Raw genomic sequence first — 23,315 nt, forward strand, 5'->3', positions numbered from 1 at the left:
CTCCTCCAGGAAGCCTTCCCTGCCCACCTTCCCGTTCCCTCATACTGAACACCCCACCCCACTGACAGGCTCCCTGAGCGTCTCTGAATTCTTTCCTCACCCCTGGGGAGAGAAAAAGTGAGATGAATACGACATAAGTAAGAAGTGAAAAGTGGTACTCTTTTAGGCAGCAGGCATTGCCCTAGGTCCCGATCACTCACATTCCAGAATTCGATGAAGCAGCTCCAGGTGAAACGCCTTCTTCTCTCCCAAGTCCTGAGTCAGCAGTCTTTCCCAGCAGCCATGCGGGTGGCTGCTATGGGCTGAATGGTGTCCCCAGAATTTCCAACGTTGATGCCCTGACCCCCAGCACCTCACAGAGGGTCTGTATCTGGAGATGGGTCTTCACAGAGGTGATTATGGTAACATGCTCACCTTAAGGCAAGGGTGGGCCCTGATCCCGTGTGACCGGGGTCCTTGTAAGAAGAGGGGATCGGGACACCGACACGCACAGAGGGACGGCCCTGTGAGGACACGGAGAGGACGGCCGTCCACACACAAGGAGAGAGGCCTCGGGAGGCCTGGTCCTGCCCACGCCTGGACCTCGGGCTCCAGCATCCAGGATGGGGGGGACAGGACATGTCTATTGGCTGAGCCTCAGTCCACGGTGTCTGTCATGGTGGCCCCAGTGGGCTAATAGTGGCACAAAACATGCTGGGGGTTTCCAACAGGAAAGAGGGAGCAGGCCAAAGCCTTGGGGAAACAATGAACCCACCAGAAAGAAACAAAACCCAAGCCGGACAGCTCCCAAACTCAAGGCCAACACGGACAAAGGTTAACATCCGAGAGAACTAGGTGCCCAGGACAGGATCGGATGGGACGGGGGAACACAAGCAGGAAACCTTGCCTGTGAACGGAAACCCAACCCCAACAGCCTTGAACTTGGGGACATTCGTCAGCTCATGTAACGTCAAGTCCAGAAGCAATGCGGCTCAGGGGCTGGCCGGCAGCTGCTCGGTGCCACCAGGGCCGGGTCCTCGCTGGCTCCTGCCACACCACGCCCAGGTGTGGTTTCGTCCATAGCCAGGTGCAAGTCTCCTGCAGTGATTCCAGGGGTCGGTCACGTCCACGGGACAAGCAGTTCCATGGGACAGCTTCCGAAACAGATATGTTCTCTCTGGAGTGCTATAACCTTTCCCAGAAACCCCCAGAAGACTTCCACTCGCGTCTCATCAGCCGAGGGGAGCCACGCGCACGCCTGAACCAGTCGCTGCAGATGACCTCCCCCGGCACGGAGCGCAAGCGTCAAGGAGGCCTGGGTTTGTGCCATGATCAAGGAGTGTCCAAGGCGGCCAAGGGTTCCTCGACACTGGGTCCAGTTGTCTGCGAAGGAGCTGGGCGGGCACGGGGGCAGCCCGGGTCCAGAGCCTCTGAAGGAAACGGGGGAGGCAGCTCGGCCTCCCGTGCAGAGAGGAAGAGAGAAAGGCCGCCTTTGGCCCACGCTAACACCCGCGGCGGGAGAGGCTGACACAGAGAGGGACACGGCGGGTCTGGGCAGGAGGGAACAGTAGTAAGTGCGGACAGGTGGCCGGGCCCAGGGCGGCGGGAGCTGACACTTCCCCGAACATCACAGGGCACTACTCTCTCCCAAGAACCACATCTCCGTGTTTTAAGGAGGCGCGTGGACGGAAACACAACAGGAAGCTGTGCCCGGGCCGACTGCATGCCTGCCTGCTTTTGTACCTAAATCCCAAATACCAGAAAGTAGTTAAGTTGCTGGATGTCACATTACAAACAGTACCAGAAGGCCTTCTGCTTTGCAATCTATTTATTGTGCTCTCCGCTTGTAACAGAGTAATACGTTATCAAAACAGAACGCTCAGAAAACAGTCCCCCAGGGAAAACCACCAGAGCCCCCCATCCCACCGGCGAGGGACACCCGCAGTCGGTGTCTGTGGCCGCAGGGTCCGGCCGTGAGGCGGTGCACGAGCACGTGAGCGCCCCGGGAGCCGGGTGGGGCGGAGACAGAGACGTGCGCGGTGACGCTCCCGCCTGCGACAGCGTGCCAGGCTCGAGCCCGAGTGTCCACCTTCACCAGCTGAAGCCACCTCTCTCGTCCTCAGCACACTCGCCAGGGCAACGGAACCAGAGGAAAGAAAACACCCAGCGCCCCGCTCCTTCGAGGCCCCCGGCCTCGGGTCTCCCGGCAGGCTCTCACGACCACCGGCCCAGGCGGCACGACAACCGTCGCTAAGACGCTCTGGAACGTATTTAAAAACCGGGACGATTCGCGGTTACCCCTTATCAATCTCACAAGTCACTTTCGGCCGTACTGCCGCGGACAGGAGCAGGCGGGACCTGCCGGCAACCCTGCCCCCCACCCCCCGGGGGTGCGCAGACGCACGGGCAGAGGGACGCCCAGGAGCCACGACCTTGCGTCACCTGCTCCAGCAATCCAGACCTCACGGTGGTATTCGGATGCCCGCCAGGTACGGGCAGAAGGCAAAGGAACTCGTATGACAGGAAAACACAGCGCCCTCAACGTAAGGCTCCCAAACTTTCTGCGTACGCACGACAGTGGCCTGACATCTAGTCCTTGAAGTATCTTCCCTTTACCCACGCTCAACGCTGCCAAGCCCCAGCCCGATGCGGAGAGAGGCCGTGCGAAGAGCGTGTCCAGGCTCCCTCGGAACCCGCTCCAAGCCAGGTGCCCACGTCAGCCGGTCGTGGTGGACTCCCCAGCGGGGCCCTGGGCACACCGGGCCCGAGAGCAGCGACCCTGCTCCATGGCTGCGAAGGCGCGTTCCAGGGCAGGCAGCACCAGACGGTGGTGACAGGCGGGCGCAGGACGGAGCCCCAGCTCTGCTTGCCGGGCGCCCTTGGACTGGGCAGTCCGCGCGGGTCTCGGTCTCCTCATCTGTGAAGTGGGAACACTGCAGGGATTAACCGGAACAGGGGAGCACATCACCCGGCGCTGGCACATCTTACGGGTCAACGAAGGGCACTGTCCTGGGCACGCCGCCGCCATCTCCCGTCAGGCCAGCCGTGGTGCTCTCGGCTGTTAAAGACCTGTTCTTCTGAGTGCTGATTTCAGGCTCGGGTGGGGGGAAATCGCAGCCAGGGCCACCCCCAGTCTAGAACCGGCCGGGCCCGTCCATTGGAGGGGGCCGCAAGGCCAGCAGACCCTGCACCGCAAGGGAGAGGCCTCCCAAGGCCGGGGGGGGGGACCCACTCAGATCGCAGCGTGGACAGGACCCGACAAAGGCCGGGCCTGTGTAGAGGGACCGCGGGGGGGGGGGGGGGGGGCACCGAGGCGACACAGGAGGCCCCCAGGGAGAAGGAAGCCCTTTCACCGGCCGGACTGGATCCCTCCCCCCAGAACAATGAATACTCCATCATTGTTTTGCCTTGAATCACATTTTTAAACACTTAACATACGGACATCTGTTCCTTGATGTTTCGTCTTTGTTCATCTGTCATCCTCAAAATGAAAGTCCAGAACCTTCCGCACTAATTTTAAAGTCCGGCTGAACATTCAGTAGTGAACAAAGCTGAAAACACAAAAGAAAAAGGATGTATTTTTTAAAACCTTACGTATTTTTACTCACAAATCAGAACAAAACTTTCTACCTGCAGCTTCTTGACTCCACGACCCCACCCCCTAAGGAAGTCCTAACCCCGTTCTCTAGGCCGTCTTCCCTTTTCTTACACGGAGACACAGAAATGCCGCTTACAGGGCGCACGCAGCCCCCAGACCACGAGCGACGTGAGCCCCGAGACCACACACCAGCCGCCGGAGAAACGCACTTCCGAATCGAAGAGAGACGTTCAGGGGACAGACCTGTTTGAATTTCCCTCTAATTCTGTCTAAGTCTTCGTGAAGTTTATCATAGGTAGGGTCATCGTAAGGGAACTTCTGAATCATTCCAATCAACGATTCTAAGGCCTTCATCTTTTTGCTGTAAAGCACAGAAATAAAGACTTTTAGTCCCTTTTACATAATGGGCTCCGCTTATGTAGCAGCTTTGCCGATTGCGTACTAGAAAGCGGTGGGTGTGGGAAGCGTGCCTGGGTTCAGAAGCCAGATGGTTAACTTCTTGCCACACTCAATAATATTTATTTACCTAGCCATGTGCTCTCGCCCACACCCCACACTCGCCATCGGGGTGTATGACGCTCCGGAGAGACCGGTCTCCCGGCCAGGGAGCAAGCGCCCGCCACGACCACAGCAACCACGGCTTCTCTAGGTCACAGACGTGGGGACAGACAAAGCCAGACAAGAAAAGAGTGCCGGGGCACGACCCAGCCTGCTCTGGGGCCTGGGATTTTCGGGACCTCGACACGTTCACGCTCACAGCCCTGGCGAGTTGGGCGGCAGGTAAACCGGCAAGCCCCTCCCTCCCAAGGGCAGGAATCAGGGTCAGGGGTCCGGGTTCGGTCCCCTCTCCCGGCGAGACAAAGCTCTGCTGGGAGGCGGGGCGGCTGTGGGACGTCTCTGAGCCTCGGCATCCTCGTCTGCAACATGCACACCTGCCGGCCACATCACAGGCTTTCTGGAGCACAGGCCTCTCCATAAAGCTCAGTACCCAGGACGGAGGGAAAGTACCGGACCCTGCAAGGGTTAAGTCTCCCCACTTCCCCCGGACCCTGGAGGCCAGGGCCCACCCCCGGGGGGCTGGGGGAGACGGTTCACACGTGTGCACATTTAAACAACCATTTAAAACCTGTAGTGACAGGGGGCGCCTGGGGGGCTCAGTCAGTTAAGCGTCCGACCTGGGCTCAGGTCATAATCTCGCGATTCATGGGTTCAAGCCCCGCATCGGGCTCTGTGCCGACAGCTCAGAGCTTGGATCCTGCTTCGGATCCTGTGTCTCCCTCTCCCTCTGCCCCTCCCCCACTCATGCTCTGTTTCTCTCTCAAAAATAAACTAAAAAAATTTCTTTTAAGTGCAAAAACCTGGGAACCACAGCTCGGTGAGAAAGGCTTTTAGACTGTGTTTCAAAGAGCCCCTCCGGCTGAGCAGGGGCGGCAGCGAGGGGGCTGCAGGGCTTTCTCCTGACAAGGGGCTGCGTGCACGGCTTGAAGAAATTAGGGGCGCCTGGGTGGCTCGGTGGGTTGAGCGTCCCACTCTCAATTTCGGCTCAGATCATGACCTCAAAGTTTGTGAGTTCGAGCCCCACACCGGGCTCTGCGCTGACAGTGCGGAGCCTGCTTGGGATTCTCCTTCTCTCTCTGCCCCTCCCCTCCACGCACAGGCTCAATCTCTCGCGCCCAAAATAAATAAACTTTAAGAAAACAAAAAGGAAGGACTTAGGAGTCCCCATGGGGGGGCGGGGGCGGCAGGCCCTGGCTGTGGGACCCCTCCACACAGCGCGGCTCTCCTCCGGAAGCCAGCACGCGTCGGAGCTGGAGAGAAGGGGAGACCGATGGAGAGCGCCAAGCACTGCCTCTCCCCATCCTGTCCTCTCGTGGACCAGACCCTGACGGAGAGCCAAGCTCAGCTGGGACTGCCGCCCAGGGGTGCCACAACACGCCGACCGCTCGCTCCCCGCCTGCTCCCGCAGTCCTCAGAGGACCACCCCTGCCCCCCCGCCCCCGCCCCGACCCCCGGCGAGGTGCCCCGGGCTAACTCCACATCCGGTCCACCCTGGGCTACTCATGGGGACTCAATGGAGGCAGCCCATCGCGGGCGATCTCGGCATCACCCACAGTCAGCCGCCGGCATTCCTCTCCTCACATTCGGATACGGAGGCGGCCCAAATCTAGAAGTTCAAAGTTATTTCAAATAAGACAGTGAGTCGCTCCGACAGGGGAATGCCACCCTCCCTGCTCTGTTATCCGGTGTCCTAGGGCCCCTCCCAGGCCAGGCAAAGCCACCAGACAACAGCATGACGCAGGGGCCCGCGAGCAGGAGGACGGCCAGACCACGTGTGCCTTTTGCCTTAAGGCTCATTTCCAGCTCAGGGCAAAGACAGATGTGCAACGGGGCCGCGGGGGCTTGAGCAGGTAGCACACAGTAGGGAGAGTTTAAGAAGAGTACGAACGATACAAAACACGGCCAACATTTACTAGGTGCCTCCAAGTACCAGACTCAGGTCAAACATACCCAATGCCTTATCACACAAGCAGACCTAGCAGCTGCATTAAAAAGCTAACGACAACACAGTCACCATTCCTGAGCCCCGTTCACACCAAGAACATCCTACAGCGCTTATCAGAAGCCCAGGGGAAAGATGAACAAGAAGATGTCATCAATTTGAACATTATCTTACTGGCCGGGTATCTAAGATTCCAGGAAAAGGCAGAGGGCGCCAAAAACTCCTCAGAAGTAATCGGAACCTTGCTCATCGAACACCAAAAACAGGGCCCGCACTCTCTATTTTACCATTCCCTGTAAATATCGCGACAACATTCAAGTCTGGCCCGATTGTCCGATTGTCTTTCCACTTTGGAGGTGAGGAGACGGACGCTTTGGAGGTGAGGAGACGGACGCATTAACTGTCCAAAATCACAGTGAGCTATGGAACCAGGACTCCTGGTCCACATGCTGGAAAAGAAAGAAATCTTCAACTTTACCTGTCTTTCTCGGTGGCACAACTGTGCAGGAGACATCGCCAAGCGAAAGCAAACCCCTGATAGCACCCAATCTGTGAATTTATAAAAACATTTAAGAGTGAGATGAATCAGCAACCAGCTACACTTGATCTAACCTTCAAGCTCTCAAAACTCAAGGGGGGGACGGAGGGCAGTGGTGCTTCTTGTGCCACAGGTTCTGGAAGCACCTGCTGGGCCTCACGCAACGGAAGTCAAGAGGCCGAGCCATCAGTGGGGTGGCAGCCTCGCAAGAAGGCCCCACGGGCCCCGCACCCTGGGAGGCATGTCCCGTGTAGTCCCCTGTAACCGCAGCGAGCCGGCCCACGCAGCCAGGAGAACGCGGAAGAGAAGGCAGCACACGGCTTCTGAATTTAGGCGTGACAGGAGTGCCTGGGTGGCGCAGTCGGTTAAGCGTCCGACTTCAGCTCAGGTCAAGATCTCGAGGTCCGTGAGTTCGAGCCCCGCGCCAGGCTCTGGGCTGATGGCTCAGAGCCTGGAGCCTGTTTCCGATTCTGTGTCTCCCTCTCTCTCTGCCCCTCCCCCGTTCATGCTCTGTCTCTCTCTGTCCCAAAAATAAATAAACGTTGAAAAAAAAAAATACTTTATTGCTAAAAAATGCTAACCAACACCTGAGCGTTCAGCAAGGCATAACCACGGACCACAGATCACCAAAACGAAAATAACAATAATGAAAAGCTTTGAGGGGCGCCTGGGTGGCTCGGTCGGTTAAGCATCGGACTCTTGATCTCGGCTCAGGTCACGATCTCAGTTTTGTGACGTCCGGCCCCACGTCCGGCTCCGTGCTGACAGTGCGGAGCCTGCGTGGGATTCTCGCTCTCCCTTTCTCTCTGCCCCTCCCCCACCCACGCTGTCTCTCTCTAAATAAATAAACCTTAAAAACCTAAAAGAAAATAACGAACAGCTTTGAAACCTTGCGAGAAGTACCGAAGTGTGACGCGGAGACGTGGAGTGAGCAGATGCTGTTGGAACAATGGCACCAGCAGACTTGCCCGACCCGGGGCTGCCACAAAACTTCAACCTGTACGAGCCGCAGTACCCGCAGAGCGCAAGGGGACCAGGCGTCCTTGTACAGCAGTCTGCTCTGTCGCTCCGTACCGAGAACATTTCTCCATCCGCACTGTCTAGACCGCTGCTGTTTAGGGAGGCTTGATGCTCTGGGTCTACCGTATGGATCATCAAAGCGAATTATAAACTACACGAAAAGGGCTCATTTCTCAATGGGGGGTTCTCGCTTACCTCGGACCCAATTTTGGCTCCATGTAACGTGCCGTGCCGTCTTCCTTCAATTATACCCAAGCTACTGCCTTCTTCGTAGCCTTCCTGATATCCTTCCCCATGAAACCTGTAAGGGAGAGACCAGCTTGATCAAACAAACAGGAGGGAGAGTGTTTATCCTGGACAAATCCTTCTCTCCCACGTTACCCAGACTCAGCAAGGCGAGACACTGTATGATAGAGACAATGTGGAACGTAAGTCAGAAAGCTTAGGTTCCAGGGGCGCCCCGGTGGCTCAGTCAATTAACCATCCGACTCTTGATTTCAGCTCGGGTCGTGATCCCCGAGTTCGAGTCCTGAGGTGGGCTTCCCACTGACAGCGTAGAGCCTGCTTGAGATTTTCTTTCTCCCTCTCTCTTGGCCCTTCCCCTGCTCGCTGTCTCTCTCAAAATAAATAAATAAATAAATAATCTTAAAAAAAAGAAAAAATGAAAAGAAAGCAGAGAAAGAAAAGAAAAGAAAAGAAAAAAGAAAAGAAAAAAAAGAAAAGAACAACTGTTTAAAATAGTACAAAAAGAAAACTTAGGTTCCAATCCTAAGTTGGTCGGTCTCTCGCTGCAAGTCACTGCCCCTCTTGAAACCCAATTTGCCTCTTCTACGTGGGGGTGGGTAAATTTGTGATTCCCAAACCTGGTAAGATACCAGAAACAGAGGGAAAAAAATTTTAATGCTTTTTTTTTTTTTTTTTGAGAGAGAGAGAGACGAGAGAGAGAGGCAGAGCACAAGGTGGGGAGGGGCAGAGAGAGAGGGAGACACGGAATCGGAAGCAGGCTCCAGCCTCCGAGCTGTAAGCACAGAGCTCGACATGGGGATCGAACCCACAAACCGTAAGATCGTGACCTGAGCCGAAATCGGACACTTCACCAACTGAGCCACCTGGGCGCCCCCACAGGAAATTTTTAAAGATACAAATTCAAGAGCCTTGGCCCCCATCGCCGCTGATAATTTGGTAAATCTGGAGTAAGGCCCAGGAATCTACTTTTTTGAAACCTCCGAGGTGACGCTCGTCTGCAGCCAGGTTAGTTCTGTGGGTCTATCAGCTCAGTTGCTTCAAAACACCCTACGATTATACACAGGGCTTTCCATCACAACCCAGTACTCTGGGAGAGAGAAACGCCATCAGATCACCGCAAAATGTGCCACCGCAGCGGCGCCTGGAACACAGTCAAGGCTCTGACTCTGAGGGCTCAACAGCGGAACTGGTACGATCCTAACCTGCGATCACCAAGAACAAAATTTGCTGGAGCCCCCGATGAGGCAACGTACAGCTCCCACTTACTGGCCGTGCGACCGCGGGGAGTGCCCTCGCCGCCTCTGCGACGCAGGGGGGAGTTACAGGGCCTGACTCACAAGTAGGGCTAAAACAACACGCGGATGCAACACTTCGCTCAGTGCCGGGTTCACAGAAAGCTCTAAATACATGTCAGCGGCTGATCAATGTCCGCTCTCTTTCGGGGCTGAGGTCTACTGATGTCTCCAGTGGGCCGGCCACAAAGCCGCACAGGTCCCCGCCGTCACAGCCCTCGGCACTCCCCCGGGGGCTCTGGAGGCAAAGGGATGACGTCTGACACATTTATCAGCGTGCCCATGAATGCGGCCGTATGTCCCGCCACCACGGAACAAGGAAAGGGGGCAGCGCCCAGATGGCAAAGGCCCGTCCCACCCAAGTACGGGGCGTCCCCGGAGGAAGGCAGTCAGCAGGCCGAGCAGATGCTCGGGGCCGCCCCGGAGCGGGAGGCGGGTCTGGGGCAGCAGCTGGGCACGTGGCGCGCGGCCGAGCGGGAAAGGGGCAGCCACAGCCTCTCGGCCCCACAGGCGTCCGCGGCCTTCGCGGCCCCACCGCGCTCCCCCCGACGCCCGCGGCCCGGCAGGCCCGCGCAGCCTCCGCGGCCGAGAACGGGCGCCGGCCCGGCCCCGCCACCCACCTCTCGTCCGCCATCACGATGGCGTCGAACACGTCCTGGCTCCCGGCCATGGCGGCGCGCCCGGCCCGCCCTGCCCCTCGCCCGGCGGCCGCCACCCGCGCGCCCCGGGCGCCCACTCACCGCCGCCGCCGCGGAGGCGAGGCCACTTCCGGGGACGGCGGCGCGGGGCAGGCCGGGTAAGGACGGCACGCGGGAGGGCCCAGCCGGCGCCCGGGGCGCCAGGACGCATGCGCGCCGGCCGCGGGGGGCGGGGCCGGGGCCGGCGAGGTCCAGCGGCCCCTTCGCGACACAAGGCTTCGCGTTCTGGGTGGGACGCGGCACCAGGTGAGCGCGGAGCTGCAGTTTCTACGCCAGAGCCGTGGAGGAAATCCTAAAGGGAAAAGCAGTATATTTCACTCCGTGAGAATGCAAATCCGTGCATGGCCAAAGTGGCGATAGCGTTAAAAGCTAAGGAACAATCCAGAGGTGTGTGTTTCGTGAACGTCATGACTAAGGGAATCACGTTTCTTGTTTGTAAAGAGCTTACTGAAATGGATAAGCAACGGGCCCAGGGCTTGAGGGCGGAACCCACTGGTCAGGCAGTGTGGAGAACGGGGGTCTGTGCCCGAGACCTTGTCATTTCGCCTCCAGGACGCGCGCTGATGTTCCCCGCAGCACCGTGACGACTCCAGCGGCCGCCAGAAATAATGTTGGAAGCAAAAGTGAGGTCATGGAAAATGCTCCTGAGGTTCACGGGGGAAGAAGAATTCCACGTATCCTCCAGTTCCAAGTACATTAAGCAATTCTCCTTTTAAAAAGAATGAAAGCACACCACCAAAATGTTCACAGTGACTAGATCTAGATTTTGGAATTACGGTAATTTTAAAATATCCTCTTTTATATTTTTTTCTGAGTGTCCGTGGTTGCACAGTGAACATAAGTCTTAAGAGCATTAAGAGAGCCCCATAAAATATGATTTTCAGAAGATGAAATGAGTTTGTTCTTTAAATATCTTTTCATTTTTGGGTTTGTTTGGTTTTTTTCATCAGCAAATAAAACCACAAAACATTTGGGATGTAGGAAAAGGGACAAAACAAGCAAGCAAATAAATCCACTCTCCCAGCACTCTGGCCACCAATTAATTTTTGCTAATTTTGTTACATTATTTTCTTCGAATTTTCAGGTGAAAATAGCAACACACATACAATTTCATATCCTTCTCCCTGCCTATTAATGAGTAATAAAACTTTATATTACAAATATGTCCCAAATAAGGGAGTGGTTCTTTCATTGTTACATACATAAAATAGGTTTTTTGAACATAAACCTCATCAGCTGAAAGAAAATGAAATAAACCATATTTTTTGCCATGGGAAAAGAATACGTGATGAGGAAGAGACCAATTACAGGATAAGATCTGTGGACATAAAGTCGTATACAGAACGGTATGAATCTTCATTTCAAACTTTCAAATAATTTTATACAGCTTTGAAAGATTATACGTGCTACAGAAACAACACAATTTGATTCAAACTATTGTTTGGGGGAAAAAAAAAAGAAAAAAACCAACTTTGGAGAGATCTTCCCCCACTGTGTTCCATGGTTATGTTCCTAAAATACTGTCTTGAACCCAGACTGTTTTAACGTTAAAGGGTCAGAGATTGGTTATGTCGTCTTAGATTTTATTTTTTTCTTTTTTTTAATGTTGATTTATTTATTTTTGAGAGAGAGAGAGAGGGAGACAGAGAATCCCAAGCAGGCTCCGATGTGGGGCTTGAACCCACGAATTGTGAGATCCTGACCTGAGCCAAAATTAAGAGTCACTTACCCCACTGAGCCACCCAGGCACCCCTGTTATCTTGGATTTTCAGTACTTGTTCACAAGTAGCTTCATTTCCAAACAAGGACAAGACTTTTAAAACATGGCCTCAAAGGTAGAAAAAGGCAGTTTTCAAGTACAAATATAATTTACTTCAAAATTCTTCTTTTTAATAAGGATTAGCTTCAGCTGATTTTTAAAAATCTTTTTAAATGTTTATTTATTTTTGTGAGAGAGACAGAGAGTGAGCAGGGGAGGGGCAGAGAGAGGGGGAGACACAGAATCCGAAGCAGGCTCCAGGCTCTGAGCCATCAGCACAGAGCCTGACGCGGGGCTTGAACTCACGGACCGCGAGATCGTGACCTGAGCTGAAGTCGGACGCTTAACCGACTGCGCCACCCAGGCGCCCCTCATTCATTTTTGAGACAGAGAGAGACAAAGCATGAACGGGGGAGGGGCAGAGAGAGAGGGAGACACAGAATCCGAAGCAGGCTCCAGGCTCCGAGCCATCAGCCCAGAGCCTGACGCGGGGCTCGAACTCACAGACCGCGAGATCGTGACCTGGCTGAAGTTGGACGCTTAACCGACTGCGCCACCCAGGCGCCCCTCATTCATTTTTGAGACAGAGAGAGACAGAGCATGAACGGGGGAGGGGCAGAGAGAGAGGGAGACACAATCCGAAGCAGGCTCCAGGCTCCGAGCCATCAGCCCAGAGCCTGACGCGGGGCTCGAACTCACGGACCGCGAGATCGTGACCTGGCTGAAGTCGGACGCTTAACCGACTGCGCCACCCTGGCGCCCCTCATTCATTTTTGAGACAGAGAGAGACAGAGCATGAACGGGGGAGGGGCAGAGAGAGAGGGAGACACAGAATCTGAAGCAGGCTCCAGGCTCTGAGCCGTCAGCACAGAACCTGACACAGGGCTGGAACCCAGGAACCATGAGATCATGACCTGAGCCAAAGTCGGATGCTTAGCTGACTGAGCCACCCAGGTGCCCCTCAAAATTCTTAAATGTTTCAAATTTGATGTCCTTTTCAACACCTGAACCCATTAAAAAGTAGGTAGAAATACTCTGAATTAATATTTCTCCCTGTTATGTTTTTGAGTTTTTTAGAAAACGTGATATTTGTTTGGGTAGCTCTTAGGAACTGAAATTTCTCCATTTAATTGAATGGAATAAGAATTCATAAATTTGTTTAGGTATAATGAAAACTAAAAAGGTTTTCAAAGGTATAGAACTTTCTTGCCTTGATTATATTAATTCTAATGGCTTCAAAACACTATTATTAAATATTTAATTTATAACAAGAGTATCAAGGGGATAGTATAATCAACTCCTGGGAATCCACCGTGTTAACAAGTAAAACACACTTCAAAAGATTGTAATGTTTCACGTATTCTTGTTCAGGTTCAAACGGAACCAAGTCAATACAAGTAAAGAGAAAAACGAAATTCATCCAAGTTCATTGAAAAGTATTCGCTTACTGGTATTGATTTTTTTTAATTTTACCTATATCTGCAGCAAAATATTCGCCAGCCTGCAAAACTAAGCAAAATGAACCTGAACGTGCAGATTTACAGTTGTTAACCTGGAAACACATCCATTTTGTTAGGACAAAAAAAAAAAAAGCGAGATAAAAACAAAATGTGTCATTTGTTCCCAAGGCAGAAAAAAACAAAAAAAAAAAAACAAAAAAACTACAGGCCTCTCGGCCAGTTTCAATATATGTTTCAAAATCTGCAGGGGCGCCTGGGTGGCTCAGTCGGTTAAGCATCAGAATCTTGATTTCGGCTCAGGTCACGGTCTCGTGGTTTGTGGGTTTGAGCCCCGTGTTGGGCTCTGTGCACTTACAGTGCTGACACGGCAGAGCCTGCCTGGGACTCTCTCTCTCTCCCTCTCTCTCTGCCTCTCCCCCACTAGTGCGCTCTCTCTCAAAATAAATAAACTTTAAAAAAATAATAATAACCTGCAAGCATAGGGTCCTTATCCCGTTACAGATTAATTCTGTCCTTAGCTACAGAGCTGGAGTGCTCATTTCTGGCTAATGGGTTGACGAGATGATGAGTAATCTTTATCTTCTCCGTGATGTGTTTCTGTGTTTGATTTTTCTTTTCGTCGTGGAGCAAACGTGCCTTGTATAATCAGAAGGAAAAAAAAGCAGTTTCAAATTCTTAAAAGGAAGTCATTTAGGCGACGACTTCCAGGAAATAAATCTCCCTCTCATTCTTTATTCATCAAAAATAAAGGAAGACAGGGGCGCCTGGGTGGCGCAGTCGGTTAAGCGTCCCAACTTCAGCCAGGTCACGATCTCGCGGTCCGTGAGTTCGAGCCCCGCGTCAGGCTCTGGGCTGATGGCTCAGAGCCTGGAGCCTGTTTCCGATTCTGTGTCTCCCTCTCTCTCTGCCCCTCCCCCGTTCATGCTCTGTCTCTCTCTGTCCCAAAAATAAATAAAAACGTTGAAAAAAAATTTTTTTTAATAAAAAAAATAAAAATAAAGGAAGACACAATTGGAAAAAGGGGCATTTTGGAGGCTTTCAAACCCCAGTTTGACCCCTGGGACAGGAGACAGAGAATCCACGCTTCGGGTCCCTGGCAGGCTCTTTGGCTAATCCCCCTCTGTTCCTTCCCCAAAGGAGAAAACGTGGGCGCCTGCTCAGAAGGACCATTTTCTTTTTTCTTCTTGTTTTTAACCCACTATTTTTTTTATTAAGTTTTTATTTTTATTCTGGTATAGTTAACATAAAGTGTTATATAATTTTCACGTATACAATATAGTGATTCAGCAATTCTATACATTCATTACTCAGTGCCCGTCATGATAAGTGGACTCTATTTGTTGTTTTTTTTTTTTTTAAGTTTGTTTATTTTTTGACAGTGGGGGGAGAAGCAGAGAGAGAGGGAAAGAGAATCCCAAGCAGGCTCCACTGACAGCGTGGAACCCTACACGGGGCTTGAACCCACAAACCGTGAGATCATGACCTGAGCCAAAATCAAGATTCTGACGCTTAACTGACTGAGCCACCCAGGCGCCCCCCCTCCCCCATGATGAGTGTACTCTTTTTTTTTTTAATTTTTTTTTAATGTTTTATTTATTTTTGAGACAGGGAGAGACAGAGCATGAATGGGGGAGGGGCAGAGAGAGAGGGAGACACAGAATCTGAAACAGGCTCCAGGCTCCGAGCGGTCAGCACAGAGCCTGACGCGGGGCTCGAACTCACGGACCGCGAGATCATGACCTGAGCCGAAGTCGGCCGCTTAACCGACTGAGCCACCCAGGCGCCCCCCCCTTCCCCCCTGATGAGTGTACTCTTAATCCCCGTCACCTGTTTCCCCCATGCCCCCCACCCACCTCCCTCTGGTGACCATCAGTTTATTCTCTATAATGAGGAGTCTGTTTCTTGATTTGCCTCTTTGCCCATTTGTTTTGTTTCTTAAATCCCACATATGAATGAAATCAGACGGTATTTGCCTCTGACTCATTTCGCTTAGCATTATACTCTCCGGCTGCATCCATTCCCTTGCAAATGGCAAGATGTCATTCTTTTCGATTCCATCGTGTGTACATACCGCGTCTTCTTTACCCATTCCTCAGCCAGTGGACACTTGGGCCGCTTCCATGGTTTGGCTATCGTAACTAATGCTGCTGTAATCACGGGGGCGCACGTACCCCTTTGCATGAGCGGTTTTGTATTTCCAGGGGTAAATGTCCAGCAGCGCCATAACTGGATCACGGGTTAGTTCTATTTTTAGCTTTTTGCGGAAACCCATACTGTTCTCTCCAGCGGCTTCACCCGTGTGCGTTCCCAGCCCGAAGGGCCGTTTTCTACCTGCCCGCTCGGAGCCTCTGACAGCTACAAGCCAGGAGACATGCAGAGAGACTGGGGGTCTGGTGCTGCGACCCGCGACCAAGAGGCGTCCCCGAGCACTCACGCCCTACAGAAGGGCCCTGGCCGGCAGGGGTCAGCCTCCACCCCTGGGGCCCCGCTCTGAGATTTGGGTCCGAGCTCACCACCCAGGCCCCCCAGCTCCGAATCCCTCCGTCTTCCTGACTGCTCTGGGATCCACGGGGACACGTGCAGTGCTTCCAAATGCAAGGAGGAGACAAGGAGAGTCTGGGCAGGCAGCCCCCCCCCCCCAGAAGTCGTCAAAGGCCGGCCGGTCTCAGAGGGAGAGTCATACGCGTATGGAGAGGCAGAGACAATCGGGGGTAAAGCGACACAAAGATCCGGCAGCCGTACTTACTTCCGCCAAGAGGGGACCGACCTCTCCCGCGCACCCTTGTGTCAGCTCGGCTCGGTTGTGCTGAGTGACAGACACACCCTGACATCTCAGTGGCTTGTGCCCCGAAGGGCTGGCTGCTTCCCACTTGCACAGAGTCTAGCATGAGCCGGGCCGGGGCTGGGGGAGGAGGAGGAGGAGGAGGAGGGGGTCTCCCAAACTGTGATTTTCAAAGTCGGCGAAGGTGTCAAAGAAAATACGAACGTCTGAATCTTTGCAGATGTCAAAGTTGCAAGCTTACTTTGCCAAGGGTCTAGTGCAGCGCAGACGCTCCGTGCGTGGGGTCGAAGGAAGGAGCAGAAGAGCTCAGCTGGCGGGTGGCTGGCTGGGAAGGCCCCCCTCCCCCCCCACCCCCCACCGCCGGGGCCATGGGAGGGAGGAGGGGCCAGACGTCACCTTGGCCCTGTTTGCCTGGCATGTTTGAGCACGGCCTGCAGGGGCCTTCTGGCCCCAGCGCCCCTCTCTGGGCTTTCGCTCCCCTGCCCAGCCTGGGAGAGCTCTTCTATCTCCCGGCCTGAATATCTGCCTCCCAACGGGACAGTGACCTCGGGAGGCGAGGCTGGGGCTCCCGAAACCTGAGCACACTCATTCTGAGCTCTGCAGCAGTAAAGCCCAGACCCTTGTTTCCATTCCCTCCTCTACTCGGGTGTGTGGTGCTGCTCGAGGAAACCAGCTTTTCTCAGCGTCTGAAATTCAGTCTCACCGACCGGGCATTAGTGGGACTCACCTCCATTTGCTCATCTGTAAAATGGGAAGAATACTGGTCCCCTCCCCGCCTCGCAGGCATGATGGGACGATGGGTGCCTGGCATGCAGGAAATGCAATAAATATATTCATAGATATACACATATATATGTTCGTTTTTGTCAATATAAATATTTATATCTATCAACGTGTATATTTATGTATTGTTTTCCAGGCGCGTGTCTAACGGCGGGTGGCAGAAGGGAAGGAGCTTTCCCCTCCCTCCGCGCCCTCCTGGGGTCCAGTACCAGAGGTTCTCCGCGAAACTGGGCAGGTGGACGGGGACCCTGGGAGGCAGGAGGCCGGAGTCGGCCGCGCGCGGGCCGTTCGCGCACCCGCCACTGGGGGGCGCCGTTGCGCTTCGGGCCGCGCCTCCCAGCTCGGCTCCGGGCCACCTGCCGCCGGGCTCGGGAAATCCCTACTGGCGGCCCTTTTACGGGGCTAGAACATTCTTATCCCGAGCTTCCGTTTCCCCAGCCAGGCCACAATAATGACGATAAGGACCCACTTATCTGTGTGTCAGAACCCCTTCTTAGGTTATCACTTGTAATTCTTAAAAATGTGCCCTGGAGGGACGTTATCAGTATCACTCAGGGTGGACACTGAGGCCCTGGGGGCCGGGGGGGCCACGTGGCTTCTAAGGGGCAGATGTTAAAGCCACCCCAGACCACATGGCCTCCCTCCATTACCGCCTACCCCAGCCTCTAGCCGCCCAGCCCCCATGAGAGCAGGTCCTGACCCACTCACTGCCCCTGTCCAGCTGGGAGCACTCCGATCACGTAAGGAGAAGGAAACCTGGGCCGACTGACATCACCCAGCTCCGATGAGGAGCACGATCGCGGAGCCCCGAGTCCCAGGTCTCCCAGGGAGAGCACTCTAGAACTCCTCCCATCAACCTGCTCTGGTCTGAGCCCAGCTGCCCCCAGCTCTCAGATGCTTTATCCAGGGTCAGTGTTGGATCCAGGCTTCACCTGGGCCTGGGCTCCCTCCATGCTACCTGGGGGCCCAGGAGCCACAGGGCTGGACAGCTGACGAGGAAGGAGGTGACCCCCACCCACCCCCAACCTGCCTCGGGCCTCTCCCGCGCCCGCCCCACCGGGGCCCTACCAGCCCCGGGCTGGTGTCGGTCGTGGGTGAAACTCCAGGCCTGGCGCCCTCACCGTCGGCCCCCCGTCCTTCCTAAAGTAAACAGTTGCGGTGGTTCTGAGGGCTCTGACTGCACACGTGTGCGTAAGCATTGCCCCTGGACAAATTGAGAGTGCAATCCGGCGGCCTCTGGAAAGACGCGTAACGTGCGTACCCTTTCCGACGTGGCAATTCCTCTCAACTTTCCATCGGTCGTGGGTTGAATGATGCTCCCCGAGACGATGTGTCCACCTCTTAACCCCCAGAACCAAAGAATGTGACCTTAGTTGGGGAAAGTATCGTGGCAGATGTAAAGATCTTGAGACGGGATCGTTCTGGATTACCCACATGAAGTCAGAGGCAGAGGCCGGAGGGGCGCAGCCATCAGCCCAGGGATGCCCGGAGCCCCCCAGAAGCTGGAGGAGGCAGGAAGGATCCTCCCCCCTACAGCCTCCGGAGGGAGTGAGGCCCTGCCCACACCTTGGCTGATAAAGAAAAATACACACCCCTCTAAATGGAATCCAAGGACCCCCCCAGTCAACAGGCGGGAAGATGGGGCCCCCCCGAAGGGCCCAGGGGGTCAGCCGCTGGTGTCAGAGCTGGGGCCGGTGAGGACTCCTCCCAGGACCCCCGCTCTCCCCCCGCTGTCCCTGAGCCCTGACTGCCACAGAGACCGCACCCCACCCACGTGGCCTGGGGGACTCTGGCGATGACGTCCCCCATTCTGTTCTACACCCCACGGCGGATGGCACTTCCCAGGGACCTGCATCCCCGGGGCCGGGTGACCCCCTGTGACCCTCCATGGCCCTAGGAATAGAGTTCACCTTCTCCACCTGGCCAAAAAGGAGCCCGCCTCACCTGGGTGTCCCTCCAGCCCTCACCGTGCGGGCACGTCCCGGAGACAGGCCTCGGAGCCAGAGCCCCGGGGCACTCTGTCTCTTGCCTGCAACGCAGCACAACACCTTCCAGGGCCTTCCGTGAGCCCGGTGTGGGGGGGAAGCAGGGAACCTGCTCGGGGAGACTTCGCTCTGGGAGAGACGGGGCGGGGGCGGGTTCAAACCCCCTCACCGTGTCTTCACGAACAGACCACATGGAGACAGACAGGGGTTTGCTACGAGCCCAGGGACAAAATGCTATAGAGGGCGAGGCTCGAACACTCGTTTGTTGTCTCTGTTCTGGAGGCTGGAAGGCCGAGGTTGGGTCGCTCAGGAGGCCTCTCTCCCCGGCTCAAGGACAGATCTCCCTGTGCGTCCTGCTCCTCTCTTCTCATGAGGTCACCATGACTTAATCACCTTTTATGTTAAATTTTTTACATGTTTCTTTACTTTTGAGAGAGAGAGAGACAGAGCGTGAGTTGGGGAGGGGCAGAGAGAGAGGGAGACCCAGAGTCCGAAGCAGGCTCCAGGCTCCGAGCCGTCAGCCCGGAGCCCGACAGGGGGCTCGAACGCATGAACCATGAGATCGTGACCTGAGCCGAAGTCAGACGCTTCACCGACCGAGCCACCCAGGTGCCCCCTTCATCACCTCATTTAAAGGTCCCATCTCCAAATCTGGTCACATTTTGGGGTGCTGGAGGACGAGGAAAGTGGTGGAGTCCAGCCTTCCTCCGCAGACAGGCTGGAATGAAGGAGAAACACAGCCCGGCCCAGACGGAGGGGAAATCGGGACAAGGTGTTGCCATCCTGGCCTCCAAAGGGCGGCAAAGTTGGGTTCTCTGAAGAAATAATAACAGAAAAAGACTCGGAACCTCAGAAAGGAATGGCAGCCATCAGACTGGTAAAGCCAGGGCTAAGCGTGTTAGACCATGAGGCTCCTTTCTCTTGAAGGACAGTCGGGGAGGGTGAGTCAGGGCTGGCCAATACGAGCCTCCCGGGCCCCGGGCCGCAGAGATCTGGTGGGGAATAAATAAACTCGGGACAGCAGAAGGGTTCTGGGACCCTGGTAGGAGCTGTTGCTGGGACAGGACGTCTGTCTTCCCTGCTGAGGCTGCAGGAGGATAGAAAAGCCTGGAGCTGCTGGGGACCATCTGTCATTTCCAGGGGAGGAGACACCAAAAGCCGAGCAGTTCCCGCCACCCCCCCCCACCGGCCACCCCCCCTGCAGCACGCCCGAAGCCAGGTGGGGCCGTTCAGTAAGGTGCGTCACCCCCAAGAGCGACATAACCTAAGGATCCTCCCTTCACAGGTGGGGAAACAGCCCAAAGGAAGAAGTCTTCTGGCCTCTGCTTCTGGGATCTCACCCCTGGACCGGCTTATCCAATTGAACTACTTCCTGCCCCCGCGACTCTCTCGCCATTTGACCCCCTGTCGGTGCGGTGGGTCTAAAGCGAGGGCTGCTGGGTACGATCCAGGGCGCCCGGTTAAATCCGAACTTCGGGTGAACGGTGACTCGTTTCTTAGTGTAAGTACATCTCCTACTGCGTGGGACGGACTTATACTAAAAAATGTGCTGCTTGTCTGAAATTCAAATGGAACCGGGCGCTGCTGTGTGTTTATTTGCTACATTTTGACAACGCTGTCCGAGGCAGGGAAGGGAGATGCGGCAAAAAGGCAAACCCTCCTTCCTGAATGTGGAGCAGAGGCGGGTCGGGGGGGGGGGGTGAGTACAAGGGTGCAGCCTTGAAAAATAATCCTCGTCTCCTGCCAGAGGGCCCACGTCATCCATTCGTATGGATGGACGGCTCCACAGAGATAGTGAAAATGTACCAACCATCAACACTCTAGTGTGAATTAGTTTACAAAGCTGTGCATTTACTCATCATTGTCAGCTGTGCTGCAGGGAGGACACTCCACGTCATTTTCCCCCTGAAGCATTGGTCTCCAGAGCACAAAGGATCAAATGGAAACTGTCTTCCTGTGTGTGGCTCTCATTCTCGGCTGCACATTTGAACCACCGGGGAGCTTTACAGAGTCCTAATGTCCAGGCCACACCCATTCCAGTTCAACCAGGACCTCTGAGGATGGGGCCTAGCTGTCGTATTTTTCCCCGGGTGATTTCAACGTGCAACCAGATTTAAGAGCCAGTGGAAATCATCGTCCAGGGCCAAGAGTTCTAGTCCTGGCGAGGGCTGCTGTCGGCTGGCAGCCCACTGTATACCAGGCATCTTGCAGACATAATTCCATTCGATTCTCCCAACAGTCCCGCGGTGCAGACATGGTTCATCTCACCGGCCACACCAGGATGCAGGCTGAGGGTTGGCCGGACTTCCTGGAGGTGACACAGCGGGGGGCTCATGGCCTGACCCCACAGCCCTTCTGCCATGCTGCTTCCGGACCGTGCGACTTCGGATGAGTGCCCTCCCTCGCTGGTCCCGTCCTCCCTCACCTGTGGAACCAGGGGGTAGACGATGCTACCTGCTGGTCACAGCGGGCGTCGTCCAGCCCACATTGTCACGTTCAAGAGTGAGGACCCTTCGCCAGGGGCGTGAGAGGCGTCGGTAGACTTTAACCACGATCTTCATGGCAGCAACGGCTGACATAACCCAGCCAGTAACTCCCGGCTGAAGGACTGAACTGGACCCTTGTCCCCATCAGGCACCACCACGTGGCTGTTCCCCTCCTCGCCGCTCTCCCTGTCCTCGTCCCATTTTACAGGTGGGGAAATCGAGGCTCAGAGAGGTCAAGGATTTGCTCCAGGATGAACGGCTAGTAGGGGAATTTTGCCCCCAAACATGCCGCCAACTGCTTTCAGTTTTTGGCTGTCTAATGAGGGGTTGCTGCTGACATCTGGAGGCTGGAGACCAGGGTCCCTGTTCGTCATCTAAGCACTCAGGAGCCCCCGCCCCCGACAGAGAATACTGTGGCCACGAATGTCAATATGCTGAGGGTGAGACACAGTCAGGCCACTGCTAGTTGGTGCTTGTTTCAGGCATCTGAACACACACACACACACACACACACACACACACTCCTACGCCGTGGCTGCCCTGTGTAGGAGGCTGGCACCAGGCAGGAAGGGAAGCCGGCTCCAACCAGCCTCCACCTCTGGGCTTAACCTAATCCATTGTTCAACCCACCCGAGCCTCAGCTTAGGGGACGGTGACAATGCCCCAGGAGCTCCCGTACCAAGTGGAGTTTTAAACGTAGCCCGCGCACGAAGCGTGTCCTCTGAGCCCAGCGCCGGGATCGCTTCCCTTCCTGGCCCCCCGCTCTTCCTCACAGACACCCAGGTGGCTAACGAAATGTAACTTCTGGTACAAATTGTGCTTTAATGTAGAAAACAAAACTCACGTACATCATAAATACAACTTGGGGGGGCGGTATAAATAAAGTAAGAAAATAAAGAGATGTACATATCAAACAAAATAAATTACTCATAAATACCGCGTGGGAAACTAAGTGCTGGGGAAAAGGCCCCCTCTCCCCGGCTGCTTCCGCAAGTGACTGGCCGAGATCCGGGGCTGCGAGTCCAACCTCCTCTGGCTCTTTGAATGAAATGTGCCGGTCTGCCTAAGGAGGGAGGCCGTCGAGTCCCGTGGCACGTCGAGTCCCGTGGCACGGCAAGACGTGGTGCCGGCACGGGGCTGGGGAAACGGAAGCAGCCCCAGAAGATGGTGTGGGCTCCTCTCTGGTCCGTACCCACGGCACTTAAGGGGGCAGAGAACGCCAGAGCCACTGCATCGTGTGTGGGAGCGGGAAGGGGGTAGGCCTGTGGGTTTCCGTCCCGAGGGGCGCTCGTGGGAAACCCACGTGACCCAAGCAGACGGGATCCCGTGGAAACCCGCATCGTCACGGCAAGGGCTGCCGGCACTGTCCTCGCGTCCCGTCCCTCTGAGCAGGTGGCCAGGTGGCCGTGCACTTGGGGGAACCAGTCTGAGCCCCGGCACGCGGTGGGTTCGTGCAGGGCGCTGGCCGTCCGGGGGGCAGCAAGTGACTTCCCAGTGTGCCCTGGGCAGATTGCCAAGGAGTCTGGTGACGGTGATCTGTCCCAGAACCAGCCGTAGTCGGGAGTTCTCAAGATTTACCCAGGCTGGAGGCGGCCTGTGGGCTCTCCCTGTTCCTGAAGCCTGGCGGGCCGTCGGTGGGTTCTGTCCTGGGTGGGGTGGGGGGGGGGGGCGGTTGGGGAGAGTCAATGAACCTCCTTGGAGTTGCCACCTTCCATCAATTCTCCTGTGGTGGAGTCCAATTTTCCCAAGGTTTCACAAAGCTGATCACCCGTACATGAGTTCTAAATGGCGTCTTTTCTTCCGGCTGCCCCCCCCCCCTGCTGGAGACGACGGAGAACTGCAGGAAATCTCAGCTTGGCGGTAAGTACCTTCCCAAAGGTAGTGAGCTCCCGGGTCCGTGGAGATATTCAAGCAGTATCAGGGCCCCAGAGCCAATCATCCAGCAATGGTGAAGGTGCTGGGTGCGGGAGGGCTTACAATTTCACGATCATGCAAGTCTATCCGCTAAGAGCTGGTACAGCCAATGTAAAACTCTGTTTACGTACAAGTTCTCTACGTTTCTTCCTAAAGCTAAAAGGAACAGGGTGGTACTTGTAGAAGCACAGCCGGAACCCAGTTTGCAAACACGCCAGGTCTGGGGTCCTGGCCTCTACAGGCGGGGGAGGGAGGGAGGGAGGCCAGAGCCTCAG

General features: G+C 55.2%; 1 protein-coding gene across 10 annotated transcripts; it reads right to left on the reverse strand.

The window, feature by feature from the left end:
- Positions 1 to 1,792: 1,792 nt before the first annotated feature.
- On the reverse strand, positions 1,793 to 9,954 carry LTO1 (LTO1 maturation factor of ABCE1). Of its 10 annotated transcripts, none has more exons than XM_047070978.1 (7): positions 9,794 to 9,880; positions 7,831 to 7,936; positions 7,505 to 7,726; positions 6,556 to 6,626; positions 3,821 to 3,938; positions 3,418 to 3,530; positions 1,793 to 2,896 (listed from the first exon to the last, which is right to left on the reverse strand). In XM_047070978.1, the coding sequence occupies exons 1-6, from the start codon at positions 9,841 to 9,843 to the stop codon at positions 3,462 to 3,464; spliced, it is 636 nt and encodes a 211-aa protein (XP_046926934.1). In that variant the 5' UTR covers positions 9,844 to 9,880; the 3' UTR covers positions 1,793 to 2,896; positions 3,418 to 3,461. The 10 variants fall into 10 exon arrangements, with proteins under 10 accessions (XP_046926934.1, XP_046926933.1, XP_046926932.1 ...); XM_047070977.1 differs by having other exon boundaries at positions 1,793 to 2,912; XM_047070976.1 differs by having other exon boundaries at positions 1,793 to 3,037.
- Between the last annotated feature and the right edge of the window lie 13,361 nt (positions 9,955 to 23,315).

Source organism: Lynx rufus, unplaced genomic scaffold, assembly GCF_022079265.1.
Source record: "Lynx rufus isolate CCGP_SWC_20201006 ecotype Redwood Valley unplaced genomic scaffold, mLynRuf1.p SCAF_9, whole genome shotgun sequence".
Classification (NCBI taxonomy): Eukaryota; Metazoa; Chordata; class Mammalia; order Carnivora; family Felidae; genus Lynx; species Lynx rufus.